This window comes from Nothobranchius furzeri, chromosome 19, assembly GCF_043380555.1.
Source record: "Nothobranchius furzeri strain GRZ-AD chromosome 19, NfurGRZ-RIMD1, whole genome shotgun sequence".
Taxonomy (NCBI): domain Eukaryota; kingdom Metazoa; phylum Chordata; class Actinopteri; order Cyprinodontiformes; family Nothobranchiidae; genus Nothobranchius; species Nothobranchius furzeri.
In genome coordinates, this window is record NC_091759.1 from 22,525,975 (window position 1) to 22,539,424 (window position 13,450).

The window sequence follows — 13,450 nt, forward strand, 5'->3', positions numbered from 1 at the left end:
AGGATGGAGACCTCTGAGTAGGGCTGCTCAATTAATCAAATTTTTATCCCAATTACGATCTGAGTTTTGAACGATTATAAAAACAAAACAAGCCGATTATTTGCTCCTCCCACTTGCGCTGCCCTGAGTTGCAAATGAAGCGCTCCTCCCACAGTGTTGCCAACTTAGCGACTTAAACGCTATTTCTAACAGCTTTTCAGACCCCCTTCTTGACTTTTTAAATCGTAAAAATACCTAGCGAACACCTCAGAAACATCTCTGGTAACCTTAGCTACTTTCTGGATAACCGCCGTTGACATTTCTTGCAGGTTAGCTAAACACTCCGCCTGCGCTCCGGACCGTTCTTCAGGACATTAGGAAAGGGAATGATGTAGTGATGTGTCAGTTGCTAAAGAAACAGCTCTTAGAGCCGGTTCCCTGTTGGATTAAACAGAGTGAGTGACACACACCGTAACTGCGGGCTCCTGAGCCGCTAAAAACAGCTAAATGTGCGCGTGCTGCGCGCTAAACACACGTACAGCTTGCCCATGATTGCTGTGAAACCGGGTTGGGGGGGTGCAGCTGTGGTTGGGACAGTTATTACATTCACTGATGGACCTGTAAATAAATAGTTTATAAATAAGGTAGAAATAAGTTCCTCACGCTGATAACTAATAACTAATCTCTCTGAGGACACGGTGCTGCACACTCCTACAGCACCTTGACATGACTAAATAAATGTTATACAACATTTTATGAACATCAATTTATTTGCATTTATTTGTTATAAATGCCACTGTATAATTCTTGCTGTCAGAATTTGCAAGATATTGGTATTTGGGTCTGTACTGGTTAGACTTAAATGAATTAAACCAAGGTCTATAGCCCTTTGGTCATAAACTATGAGCTATAATTATATTGGTCTTTTTATACTGGGAATCAGGAGTTATTTTAGTGATCATCTTGTTTCTTATTTAATTTTGTCCGATTGTGCCCTGAGCAATTTTATGACAGAATAAAAACAAATAAAATCAACATAAATTGAAAAATCGTCCTAAATAATCGAGATCTCAATTTCAGTCACAATAATCGTGATTATTGTTTTTGCCATAATCGAGCAGCCCTACCTCGGAGCATGACCCATCTAGTCTGAGATACCTTCAGGTGACGGCAGGAAGCTGGAGTGTCTATTTTGCATCTGAGGCTGTTGTGTCTGATGTCACTTGCAAGCTTTGCAGAGCAATGTTTTGACCTGAGGTCAGATAAGAGGGTGGTCCCAAATGCTTGCTCACTGGTCGGCCTAAACCGAGTGAACTCTGAAGAACTAACTAGATCAGGAAGTGATCCTTGTCTATATCCAATGTTTACAAATCAGAATTTGACACGTTTAAAGGCGTTGTGATGCATCCCTGGATGTGGGATGCAGTTTGTGTCTACAAGTAAATTTCTGGTAATTTTTGATTAAATATTTGACCTTTTGGTAAGTTACAAGGTTCAATCCTGGCTCCCACCAGAGAATGCTGCTGTTGTGTCCCTGGGCAAGACTCCTAACCCGCCTTGCTTGATGGTGGTGGTTGGAGAGACTGGTGGTGCCAGTGTGTGGCAGTCTTTGCCGTCAATGCGCCCCAGGGCAGCTGTGGCTACAATATAGCTCATCATCACCAGCGTGTGAATGAGTAAATGACCGATTATGTTGTGAGGTTGTAGAACCCTGTGAGGAGATCCCTCAGGAGACCATCCTCCACCTCATCAGGAGCATGCCCAAGAGTTGTAGAGATCGTACAAACGTGGAGGCCACACCCACTACTGAGCCTCATTTTCTTTTGTTTTAAGGACGTGACATCAAAGCTGGACCAGCCTGTTGTTTTTCCACTTTTATTTTGAGTATGACTCCAAATCCAGACCTCCGTGGGTTACGTTTGATTTCCATTGATAATTTTTGTGTTTGTTGTCGGCACGTTCAGCTAAAGAACATTCAGATCTAGTCTTATTTTTGTGTTACCTTTATTTTTTGAGCAGTGTATTAACTCATATACTGCCAATGATGACAAAAGTCAACATTTTAAATCCAACCGTTCACTGCCATTTGCATGTTTTTACTGTGTGGGCGTCGGACGAGCCCCCGCACCGTGAGAACAAACATCTCGGCTCTAAAGCCGATCTTCATCCGCGTACGTCACGTGATCAGGAAGCAGAACATCCAGGTGTTAGGAGATTGTTTTGGGCCGCTGCTGTAAAAAAAAAAAGTGAGGCGCGAACTGGAAAAGCTTCTGCCGATCACAATTCAACAACGGATTATGAAAGAACGGATAACGCTCGAAACGCGCAGATTCTTCCTGATGTAAGAGGTGGGTCTCCGCTTTGTTTTGGCGTCGACATCATCCTAGCGCGCAACGTTCTGTGACTCAAAAAATGGCGAGAAACGCTGGCAGCGAATGAGTTAATGATATATTTTAAAGTTTTTTTCATGTCATATTTAAAAAGATTAAACCACCAAACATTTTGTTTTGATTGCAGGGAGTGCAAGGAATCCGCGGTCTAAAGGGTCACAAAGGAGAGAAGGTAACTCCTCCGTTACCGCTTAAAATCAGTCATGTGAAATGTCCTAAATATCCCCGATTGACAGATAACTGTTTTTGTTTGTAGGGAGAAGATGGCTTCCCAGGAATTAAGGGAGATTTTGGCATCAAGGGAGAGAGGGTAAAATAAATGATAGCTAATAAGTTTGTGGTGGATAAGATTAGATGATGTTTCAGTCCTGTTTCATGTTTGCTTTATTGTGACTGTTGTTATCTGATGTTCCTCACTGGTAGGGTGAGATTGGAGTTTCAGGGCCCAGAGGAGAAGATGGCCCAGAGGGACCAAAGGGTCGTGTTGGACCTCCTGGAGAACTCGGACCAATTGGGCTTGCTGGAGAGAAGGTACGACCGTTTAAATCAGAGAAGAATATAAAGATGAGCTCATTGTTGTACTTCCTTTTGTGGTTTATGGAAAAAAGGGTGACATTTTTTACTTTGTGGCATTTTAATTAGTTTTAAAAGAGGATGTCACATAATACAGGACTTCTGGTTTAATGTCATGGGCGTGCGTTGTGCTGACTGCAGTTCCTCTAACGACCACACGTGCGCGCTGCAGCTTTAAATCAAAAATAACTTTAGGCCCTAGGCCTTTTTTCTTTGGGCCCTGGCGCCTCCCAATCAGGGGCCTTTGGAGTTTCATGTCCCAAGTGTCAGTGGTTGTTTGCATTACCCGAGCACAGCTACAATCAAAACAGTTTAGATTGTAAACAAAGCTCTTTTTGGTTTTTGACACATTAAGATAAAATAATACTTGAACTTTATTTTAGAAGAGCTGCCCTGTGTGAACGTGCTGACAGGATGGAGGTTGTGAGTTCAAATTCCATTTAGGAAATTTAGTCAATTGTTTTATTTATTCCAGGGATCCTCAACTACATTTGTTCAAGGTTTTTTTTCTCCAGCAGAGACCAGAGAAGGCCAGATGCTCTTCTAAAATAAAGTTCAAACATCATTGTTTCTTAATTTATTACAATTTAAAATGGCCTTGTTTCCCATCTGGGCTGTTTGATTGTGGTTGTAGTTGTTTGGAGAATGTGGACAGTTGTAGATGTCTGGGACATGAAACTGTAGAGGCCCCCAGTTGGGGGGTGTTAGGGTTTAACAGGTTAAACAGGAACATTAAAGGTTGATAAATATTGATTAGTTTTATATGGTGATGTATATCAGTATCAACAGATGTGGAAAATAAGATATGTCGCCCACCCCTGTTCTAAAGTTTTATTTTAGCTTTATTAAACTAAACATGTTTCCTCTAAATTTACTGCAGGACACAATAACACAACTACAGCATCTGAGAATAAAACTAGCTGCTTGTCTCCTTTTCTACCTAAACATTTACCTGAAACCCGCTAATAAACTTTTTGTGCATTTTATGACATCGTTGACATTTTTCCAGGGTAAACTTGGTGTACCTGGACTTCCTGGATACCCTGGAAGACAAGGACCCAAGGTAAATAAACACTTGTACATCAGAAGTTAGTTAATGTTTCTATAATTACTGATATAAAGATTTTTGTTTTTAGGGATCTCTTGGATTCCCTGGATTTCCTGGTTCTAATGGAGAGAAGGGAACGCGGGTGAGCTGTTATACTTGTTATCAAAGCAGGAGTTACCTTCCTGAAACATTAAAACTAGTGATGATTTTACCCAGACGTAGTCGTGCTTTATTAGTTTATAACTTGTTTTCTTTTTTAAATCAGGGTGTTTCTGGAAAACAAGGACCAAGAGGACAAAGAGGACCAACGGTAAAGTTCTCATTTACTCAGAGCTCCTAGTCAGACCAGAGGAACTAAACAGAAGCTGATTTGTGTCGACATCATTTAGCACCAGTGCAGTTACAATTATAGCCACTGGGGGTCAGCAGAGACTACCTTTGGTCAGTAACAGTTTAGGTGGTGTTGCACTGTGCTTACAATGATTCAATTCAAGTTTATTTATAAAGCGCCAAATCACGACCAGAGTCGTCTCAAGGACCTTCACACAGTAAACATTCCAATCCAGGTCAGTTCATTAAGCCAATCAGAAAAAAGTTTCCTATATGAGGAACCCAGCAGGTTGCATCAAGTCACTGACTAGTGTCAGAGTCTTTACAGCAATCCTCATACTAAGCAAGCATGCAACGACAGTGGAGAGGAAAACTCCTTTTAAACAGGAAGAAACCTCCAGAGAATCCTGGCTCAGTGTAAGCAGCCATCCTCCACGACTCACTGGGGATCGAGAAGACACACACACACACACACACAATGGTTACATTGTGATTTCTTAGTAAATATTCTATTTGGTGAGAGATAAACTTTATTGTATTTCTCCTAGTGAATCGATAATTAAACGGGTAAACTAGTAGTAGCACATCATGGTTTAATGTGTTAATTTGGTTGCATTTATAAAAATTTTTTCTGGATCAGGAAATCTATTTTAACTCTTGTCTGTGATCACCAGGGTCCTCGAGGGCAGAGAGGACCGAGGGGATCAACAGGAAAACTAGGAGCAAAGGTTTGTCTAAACATCGAAACACCCAGGCTTAGCAACGTTCTCCAAATGTACGCTTTTCCCTTTTATCAAATCTTCATATGAATAACTTCTTATTTATACAATAATCTAAAAGTATTTTTGTGTGTCAAACAGACCTAAAATATTATATTTCCTCATAGGGAACGTCTGGAAGTGACGGCCCTCCTGGTCTTCCTGGAGAGAGGGTGAGTTCTTATTTGCTGCTACAGGAAATCATGAAACGATTTAATTAGGTTATAATTTATGTTCTAATTTTATACGATGTCATGGTCTGATCAGGGATTACCCGGACCTCAAGGAGCCAACGGCTTCCCCGGACCAAAGGGACCTCCAGTAAGTGCTTTTTGCTGCTGAACACTTTTAGGTTATTGTTTTGAAATGGGAGCTGAAGTTTTTGGGGAATTAAGGTAAACTAATACTTCACAGGGACCACCAGGAAAGGACGGACTGCCTGGACATCCTGGACAGAGAGGAGAAGTCGTAAGTTTGTAGATAAACTTAGTTTAAGGTGTTCTGCTGCATCTTTAGGTTCACCAAGTCTTCTTCTACAGGGGTTCCAAGGTAAAGTGGGTCCACCTGGGCCTCCTGGAGTTGTAGGACCTCAGGTGGGTTAATCCATCCGGTTCCATCATTTCACAGCTTTTGCAACAACGCAGTCATATTTAGTCTTTTCCCTCCATCCTCCTAGGGTCCATCCGGTGAAACGGGCCCCATGGGTGAGCGTGGGCACCCTGGACCTCCAGGTCCTCCAGGAGAGCAGGGACTTTCTGGTCCGTCAGGAAAAGAGGGCACCAAGGGAGACCCCGGACCTCCAGGAGGCCCTGGTAAAGATGGGCCTCCTGGTCTGAGAGGATTCCCTGGAGAGAGAGGACTTCCTGGAACCCCTGTGAGTGAAACGAGTTCAGACCATCAGAGTTTGATGCTTTATGTTTCTCTAGAGGGTTTAGTGGAGCTCAGGTGAAACCGTGATGAGATCTTTTGATGTTTCCTTCCAGGGTGGTGGAGGACTGAAGGGAAGCGAAGGACCTGCTGGACCTCCTGGACCTGCTGTATGTTTTGAACAATCTTATGAAACTTAGCCCTCAGGCTTCGTTAGGGACTTTTTTGTCCATTTGGGCAGTTTTTTGTTTTTCGTTTTGACACCATTTCACCACCGTTTGTGCATACGGTAAAAAAATGTTGTCGCAAAACCGCTCTCTGGACAAATTTGGAATTTTTAAAATAGACCAAGGGAACACTATGAAAGAAACACTTGAGACTTTAGAGGACAAAAACATCCGCTTGTAATAGTGGCTATAAAATTTTTTTTAATGTTTTTTTTTTCACACATATGTTGAACAACTTCAGCCCTGCTCAAACATGAAAAAAATCAGTCATTTTGAGGCTTTTAACCCTTGAAATGCCAGTTTAAATACTCAGTCATTGATGTAATTTATGAAGAAGAAAAACTAAAACTGAGTTATTTTCTAAAAAAGACTTTTTTTTTTTGCCTGGGGGTGTTTAGTTCCAATCAGTCTTGATTATGTTATGAAATATCTAAAATTTTGAATTTTTTGCATTTATAGTTTTTACATAGCAACAGATTTAAAATTCACTATACACTCGAGCCATTAGAGGCAAAAACGTCCCATTGACTTCAATGCAAACCACAGTTTTTGATCCTGCATCATCTGCAGCAAGTAATCATGCTTTCTGTGATGTTATGGTTTCATTTTGGACAAAGTAGTCAAATTTATGATTTTTACTGTTCACCACCAAATTCTGTCATTTCTCCATATGTTGCCCAGGCGAGAAAGCTAAAAAAAACCCTTACAAGCGGACGTTTTTGCCCTCTAATGACTCTTTTGTATGAAAGTTAAAGTGAAGCCTGAGGGTTAAGGTCGTTTCTGTCAGAGTCAGGCTGATGTTGATGTCAGAAGACCCAATCAAAGGTAGAAGTACTCGCTCACTGTTAAGTGTACCAACATGTGTACTTTCTAGGGTTCTCCTGGTGAGAGAGGTTCTGCTGGAACCGCTGGACCTGTGGGACCTCCTGGCAGACCAGGTCCTCAAGGACCACCAGGACAAGCTGGAGAGAAGGGCGTTCCAGTGAGTTATCAGGACGTTTTTAATCAGTAACACAAACCTAAAATATATCCTTTAACTCGGCGTGGCAAGCTAAAGACGGAATAACTTCAGACGTTCTCCTTTACAGGGCGAGAAAGGCCCCATTGGCCCAGCAGGGCGGGATGGAGTCCAGGGTCCAGTGGGTCTGCCCGGCCCTGCTGGATCACCCGGAGTACCTGGAGAGGATGGAGATAAGGTGAGTAACTCCACATGACCGTCCCAAGACTTTAGTCACAGTCGACACAAAACCGACTTCTACATTATTTTAGTTATGGGACATTTTAGATCCTAATTATAGATATTCCTTATTAAATCCTTTACAATGTTCATTATGTCCTCTTTTTAAATATTAAACGAGGTTCCTTTTGCTTCGGACATGAAGGTGTTTCTAGTTACCTTTACATGTTTCGACCGTCGTCTGCGGTCTTCTTCAGAAGTGTCACAGGTGTTTGTGTGACGCGTCTATCAGCTGGTCTTCCGGTGGGCGTGGCCAAGCCGGATCTGTCAGATCCGCCGGGTCGGTCACGCCCACCTCCGCTGGCTGGTCTTTGGAGAAGGGAATCCCAGGTGCGAGACAGCTGATAGGCCCCCTCGTCTCTGTTCATGTTCCCGTTTCCTTATTTCTGTTGCCTCACAAGGACAACAAAAAAAAAAAGCAGAGGAGCAAACCTTCAAGTCAGCCATGTCAGATCATTGCAAACGAAATAATCACATCATGGACTGGGATCAAGGGAAAATTATCAACACCGAGAACAACCGGTTCAAACGTTGGGTCAGGGAGGCAATAGAAATGAGGAAACGGGAGCATGAACAGAGACGAGGGAGCCTATCAGCTGTCTTGCACCTGGGATTCCCTTCTCCAAAGACCAGCCAGCTCCGGGTTGGCCACGCCCACCGGAAGAACAGCTGATAAAGACGCGTCACACAAACATCTGTGAGACTTCTGAAGAAGACCGCAGACGACGGTCGAAACATGTAAAGGTAACTAGAAACACCTTCATGTCCAAAGCAAAAAGAACCTCCTCTAATATTCCTCATTAAATATTCTAAATGAACGTGCATCTATTATCCTGACCAATAATAGTCGTATGTGCTCAAACTGATAAAACGTGTCTTCAGGGTGAAGTTGGAGAACACGGTCAGAAGGGAGCCAAGGGGGGGAAAGGAGAGCATGTGAGTGACTTAGTGAAGCCCTTGTGTGTCGTATTATTATTATTAATAATATTCATGTTTTAAAGCTAAAATGCGTGTTTTCATGTTAGGGTCCTCCTGGTCCACCTGGCCCAAACGGTCCAGTTGGCCAACCCGGTCCTGCTGTGAGTAGAAACAGATCAAAATGCTGATTTGGTGCTTGGATGTGGGCTGCATACCATTTCTTATCTCCTCTGTGGGGCAGGGGGCAGATGGAGAGCTGGGACCAAGGGGGTAGCAGGGACCTTTTGGAGCTAAAGGTGACGAAGGAACTCGAGGATTCCCGGGAGCTCCGGGACCTATCGGACTTCAGGTGAAAGAAGAAAAACCAATAAACAGTTTTCTGTTGGAGTCGCTCGTGTTTAGGTTCCTGCGCTAAGCTGCTAACCAGTTTTTGGTTAAACTTCTTCTGGTCTACAGGGCCTGCCTGGACCATCGGGTGAGAAGGGAGAGACCGGAGACGTTGGGCCATTGGTGAGCTTAAAACAACTGGAGATGTGGCTTCTTTCTTCAACAGCAATACAACTTTTTTATGTCTCCAGGGTCCTCCTGGACCTCCAGGACCCCGCGGACCTGCTGGACCCAACGGAGCCGACGTGAGTGCTTGGAGCTCTTCTAGTTGCTTCTGTAGTTTTTACCAAGTCAGGTCTGTTAGTAGGAACTTTGTCTCTCATTACATTTGTTTCATGGTTGCATTTCAGGGACCTCAAGGTCCTCCTGGTGGTTTGGGTAATCCTGGACCTCTTGGAGAGAAGGTGCAGCATTGGAGGATTTTCCTACATGACTTTAATGGTCTCTCATAAAATAGCTGCTATAAGACATTCAGTGTTTGCTCCACAGGGAGAGCCTGGTGAGGCGGGAGCACCTGGAGTTGTTGGAGAACCAGGAAAGAAGGTGAGTACCTGAGTGAGCCAAAGTCTTCTGATGCCCCGCTGACCGGTTAGCTAACAGCCGTGTTCTCGTTGTCAGGGTCTTCGTGGAGAACGCGGAGAGAAGGGAGAAGCTGGACAACCTGGAACTGCTGGACCTGCTGGAGGACGAGGACGACCTGGAGATGATGGACCCAAAGGAAACCCAGTAAGACGCAGTGAAGCAGTTCTTCTACCATCCAGACACCCAGACCTGTCACTTATCGTGACTGGTTCTGTAATTTCAGGGCCCAGTTGGTTCCCCTGGAGATCCTGGTGCTCCTGGTGAGGTTGGACCCAGAGTAAGTGTCTTTAGTTTTACAGACCATCTTCTGCACCACCGAACATCTCATCTAATCCTGATCGGCTTTGACTTCAGGGTCAAGATGGCGCCAAAGGAGAGAGAGGAGAGGACGGTGAAGCAGGAGAGTCGGTGAGTAAAACGATGCAACAGGAACATCAAACACGGTTTGTCCCCTAAATCTCATGGATCCATTTCCTGTTACAGGGTTCTCCAGGACCTCCCGGTGAGAACGGACCACCTGGTCCTCCAGGAAAAAGGGTAAAGTTTGATAGCCCAGATGGATGGATCTGCCTATCGCTTTTAAATAAGCATCCGATAGATAAATAATTCCTAAACTATTTTATTCATCAGGGACCTGCTGGGACCAGAGGACCGGAGGGCCGACAAGGAGAGAAGGGAACCAAAGTGAGTCGTTTTTACAGATGATCAACATGCAGATTTAAACACTAGAAAACCCTTAACTCATTCGCTGCCAGCGTTTCTCACCGTTTTTTTAAGAGTCACAGGACTTTGCGCGCTAGGATGATGTCAACGCCAAAGCTACCAAAACAAAGCGGAGAGTCGCCTCTTACATCAGGAAGAATCCGCGCGTTTCGAGCGTTATCCGTTCTTTCATGATCCGTTGTTGAATTGTGATCGGCAGACGCTTTTCCGGTTCGTGCCTCACTTTTTTTTACAGCAGCGGCCCAAAACGATCTAACGCATGGATGTTCTGCTTCCTGATCACGTGACGTGTGACGTACGCGGATGAAGATCGGCTTTAGAGCTGAGATGTTTGTTCTCACGGAGCGGGGGCTCGTCCGACGCCCACACAGTAAAGACATGCAGTGAATGAGTTAAAGAGGACAAGTCTCCTGATCCCGTTAAGTAAATCATTTCCATCCATAAAAATAGTAATTTTACATTTACAAAAGTAAAGCTGGGAATTATGAGCTTTGTTTAAACAGCTTCATTGTTCTAAGCTTCAGTCAAATTAATAAATTACATTAATTTTGTGATTTTATTACTCAAACTCTTAACATGTCAAAATAAAAATATACATTTCAGCACATTTAGATTCAGATCAGCCTCCAAAGCAGTGATGGCCATTCATGCTCCTGGAGGTCTGCTAACCAGCGTGTTTCAGGTGTTTCCCTGCTGACTAAAATCAGATGTTGGAGCAGAGAAACAACTAAAACATGCTGGGTAGCGGAGGACCTGGATTACAACATAAAACACACTTTAAGCCTACAGAGTTTCTCATGCAGAAGTAGAAAATTAACACGCTGATGGTTCTCGTCACCTTTAGGGGGATCCAGGTGCCGTCGGGCCCCCAGGGAAGACCGGCCCCGTTGGTCCTCAGGGTCAGCCGGGAAAACCGGGAACAGAAGGTCTCAGAGGACTTCCAGGATCAGTGGTGGGTTTTCCTGGGAATCAGAATCGGCAGCGTTTGCATTTAGTTAGAATCCAGCAGCTGATCCTGTTTGATGTTTCAGGGAGAGCAAGGATCTCCAGGATCTGCTGGACAGACGGGCCCACCTGGACCTATCGTAAGTCAATGACATCATCACTATTCACTAAAGCTGGTTGGTTAAATGTGAGTTTACCTTTTCCTCACCTCCTCCTCTGATGTGCTGCAGGGACCTCCCGGTCTACCTGGCCTGCGTGGAGATCCTGGTGCAAAGGGTGAGAAGGGTCACCAGGGTCTCATCGGTCTGATCGGACCTTCAGGAGAGCAGGGAGAGAAAGGAGACCGGGGCATGCCTGGGCCTCATGGATCCACCGGACCTAAAGGAGAACCTGTGAGTTAACGTCATGAGCAGCAGCTCCACGCCTGTTATCATTTATTATAAAACGTGTCTCCCTACAGGGCATGGCTGGAGGTACTGGACCTCTGGGTCCTGCTGGTCCTCCTGGGCTTCCTGTGAGTTTTTTACCATCTTATTCAGATCTTCTTGTCATTGTTGGAAAACTGACGTCTGCTCTGTTTTTCAGGGTCCGCAAGGTGTCAAAGGAGCAAAGGGCTCCAGTGTGAGTTAGTGTTTGCACGGCTTTAGTTGAGGCGTGTTAACAAAATGTATAAATGGCTGATTCTAAAATCTTTCTGCTTTAGGGAGGAGCAGGTCCAAAGGGAGAGAAGGGTGTGCAAGGACCTCCTGGGCCTCCTGTAAGTTTAATACTTGTTTAAATACTTCATAAAAATCGGAGTTAAATTAGATTCTTCTGTGCCAGGGTCCCCCAGGCGAGGCCATTCAGCCTCTGCCCATTCTGAGGAGTCCCAAGACTAAACGCTCCATCGATGCCAGCCAGCTGCTGCCTGAGTTCGACCCCGACGCGCCAGCCTCCGACACCGCTGGTACGGAGTTCCTGATGGGCAGTGAAGGCATGGAGGAGATCTTCGGATCCCTGAACTCGCTAAGGCAGGAGATCGAGACGATGCGTTTCCCTCTGGGGACTCAGGACAGTCCGGCTCGCACCTGCCAGGACCTGCAGCTCAGCCAGCCGGACCTCCAGGATGGTGAGAGGATCACATGCTGCTTATTCGGGTTGTTTTCGGTTTCCTTTAGAGTAAAAGCCACCAACACCACCAGAGCTTCTGTAACTTCTCACCTTTCTGCAGGAGAGTACTGGATTGACCCAAACCAAGGCTGCTCCAGAGACTCCTTCAAGGTCTTCTGTAATTTCACTAAAGGAGAGACGTGTCTGTACCCCAGAGACGTCGACACGGTCAGTCAGACCTAAATCATCATAGAAACATCAAACTAAACTGGTTTAACTGATGCCACGGGAACCTTTCTGACTGCAGGTGAAGATGAGCTCCTGGGACAAAGAGACTCCAGGGTCGTGGTACAGTCAGTTCACCACTGGTAGCAAGGTCAGTAACACTCGGAGAGGTTAAAAATGGCCGCCGCCATGACCTTCACTCGTTTACTTCCTGATCTCAGTTCTCCTACGTGGATTTGAACGGCGAGCCCGTGGGCGTGGTCCAGCTGGGCTTCCTGCGTCTCCTGAGCGTACAGGCCCGTCAGAACCTCACCTACCACTGCCACCGCTCCGTGGCCTGGGCCGACCGAAGCGCCAAGAACAACCACAAGAGGGCGCTGCACTTCAGAGGCGCCAAGGAGGAAGAGCTGAGCTACGAGACCAGCCCTTACATCAAAGCCTTGGTGGACGGCTGCTCCGTGAGTTCACAGCTGATTCTGAGTGTGTGTTCTGGGCGGGTTACCTGGAAATCTGACGCGTGTCCCCGTCTCTCTCCACAGTACCGGAAAGGCTTCGACAGGACGGTCCTGGAGATCAACACGCCTCAGGTGGAGCACCTCCCTCTGCTGGACATCAAGGTGTCAGACTTTGGGGAGAGCAACCAGCAGTTTGGGTTTGAAGTTGGACCTGTCTGTTTCCAAGGCTGAACACTCACTCACACACACACACACACACACGATAAACATACAGGCCCAGTAATTTGTAAATTAACTTGTAAATGATATAAACACACACACACGCCTACGTGCCTCTGGAGCCCTCCCAGCAAAACATGGACCAAAGAGAGGAAACATCGACTGGGAGGAAAATAAACAGGAAGAACGACGTTCCTGGGAATCAAACAAAGTGTTCTTCAACGGGCCTGGACCCAGGCTTACTCCTCCCTGCTGACACCTTCATCCACTTCCTGCTCCACCTCCCCTCCTCTTTAAGAAAAGGTCCACGATCAGACGTTATCCTACTTCTGTAATTCCCACATGCAGCAACAGGACCAACAGTTTCACACCCGAATCTATTCTTCTAAAGCCAGATTTGTCCTAATCTAAGCATCGGTTACGTCACATCCTGTCACTTCTAATAAAGCAAGCAGGGAACGGACCACATGCCACCATCAGGCTCTGATCGGAGTCGTC

General features: G+C 45.3%; 1 protein-coding gene across 1 annotated transcript in view; it reads left to right on the forward strand.

The window, feature by feature from the left end:
- The window catches only part of LOC129164609 (collagen alpha-2(XI) chain-like), a 56,760-nt gene extending 43,664 nt beyond the window's left edge, over positions 1-13,096 (forward strand). Inside the window, 38 exon segments of the mRNA XM_070547580.1 lie at positions 2,497-2,541; positions 2,626-2,679; positions 2,793-2,900; positions 3,952-4,005; positions 4,079-4,132; positions 4,256-4,300; positions 4,995-5,048; positions 5,207-5,251; positions 5,346-5,399; positions 5,493-5,546; positions 5,618-5,671; positions 5,755-5,952; positions 6,062-6,115; positions 7,047-7,154; positions 7,261-7,368; positions 8,292-8,345; positions 8,435-8,488; positions 8,569-8,676; positions 8,784-8,837; positions 8,906-8,959; positions 9,065-9,118; positions 9,204-9,257; positions 9,333-9,440; positions 9,520-9,573; positions 9,651-9,704; positions 9,780-9,833; positions 9,927-9,980; positions 10,864-10,971; positions 11,051-11,104; positions 11,195-11,356; positions 11,425-11,478; positions 11,550-11,585; positions 11,668-11,721; positions 11,787-12,072; positions 12,175-12,281; positions 12,361-12,429; positions 12,500-12,736; positions 12,818-13,096. Of these exon segments, the coding sequence (XP_070403681.1) occupies positions 2,497-2,541; positions 2,626-2,679; positions 2,793-2,900; positions 3,952-4,005; positions 4,079-4,132; positions 4,256-4,300; positions 4,995-5,048; positions 5,207-5,251; positions 5,346-5,399; positions 5,493-5,546; positions 5,618-5,671; positions 5,755-5,952; positions 6,062-6,115; positions 7,047-7,154; positions 7,261-7,368; positions 8,292-8,345; positions 8,435-8,488; positions 8,569-8,676; positions 8,784-8,837; positions 8,906-8,959; positions 9,065-9,118; positions 9,204-9,257; positions 9,333-9,440; positions 9,520-9,573; positions 9,651-9,704; positions 9,780-9,833; positions 9,927-9,980; positions 10,864-10,971; positions 11,051-11,104; positions 11,195-11,356; positions 11,425-11,478; positions 11,550-11,585; positions 11,668-11,721; positions 11,787-12,072; positions 12,175-12,281; positions 12,361-12,429; positions 12,500-12,736; positions 12,818-12,964 (3,159 nt within the window). The 3' untranslated portion in view covers positions 12,965-13,096.
- Positions 13,097-13,450: the final 354 nt, after the last annotated feature.